Genomic DNA, 714 nt, shown 5'->3' with positions numbered 1-714 from the left:
AATCAGGAAAAGTTGGAATCTGGGATTGGAATCTCCCAGCTGGAATTTTGGTGGGTCTGGAATTCCCTGGAGGTGAAAATGTGGCTGAGGATCCACAGGAATAATTCCTGGTTTTCCTGGATTGGGAATCCCTGAGGAAATGAGGGAAGGAGCTGCTGGATCCAAGGATTCCCCATTCCCAAACCAGGAAAAGTTGGAATCTGGGATTGGCATCTCCCAGCTGGAATTTTTCCCCCCTTGGATGGATTTTGGTGGCTCCGTATCCGACCCCCGGGCGGGTTTTTCCCCCCGTTCCATCCCATCCCGCTTGGGAATCCCGACATTCCCAAGACCATTCCCGACATTCCCAAAGCCATTCCCGACATTCCCGAGGCCATTCCCGACATTCCAAGGCCATTCCCGTCTCCGCAGGCTCCTTTGCCAGCACGCTGCCCACGTACCAGCAGTCGGAGGTGATGGTTTTCATCATGAACAAGGTGCCTCTTCCCTCTTCCCAACATTCCGTGGAGCCGGGAAAAGACGGGTGAGGACGGATCCCGAAAAATTCCCCCCCTTCCCCCGCTCCCGGGAATTTTTTTGGTGCCTTTTCCTTGGATTTAAACCACTCTCGGGATCATTTTTCCTGGAAGAACTGCTCCGAATTCCAATTTATTTATGGAAAACAGGTTTCCCTTGGATCTTGGAATTGTTATTCCCGTTGTTTTCCCTTTGGAA

The 714-nt window shown here is 51.7% G+C and overlaps 1 protein-coding gene across 1 annotated transcript in view; it reads left to right on the top strand.

The window, feature by feature from the left end:
• Positions 1–362: 362 nt before the first annotated feature.
• Positions 363–714, top strand: part of LOC113940857 (protein EFR3 homolog B-like) — a 3,138-nt gene continuing 2,786 nt past the window's right edge. The window contains exon 1 of the mRNA XM_027632012.1: positions 363–523. Within this exon, the coding sequence (XP_027487813.1) occupies positions 456–523 (68 nt within the window). The 5' untranslated portion in view covers positions 363–455. The remainder of the gene's footprint in view (positions 524–714) is intronic.

Source organism: Corapipo altera, unplaced genomic scaffold (genome assembly GCF_003945725.1).
Source record: "Corapipo altera isolate COAL_440 unplaced genomic scaffold, ASM394572v1 59969, whole genome shotgun sequence".
In the NCBI taxonomy this organism is placed as follows: Eukaryota; Metazoa; Chordata; class Aves; order Passeriformes; family Pipridae; genus Corapipo; species Corapipo altera.
This window is presented reverse-complemented; position numbering and strand designations above follow the sequence as displayed.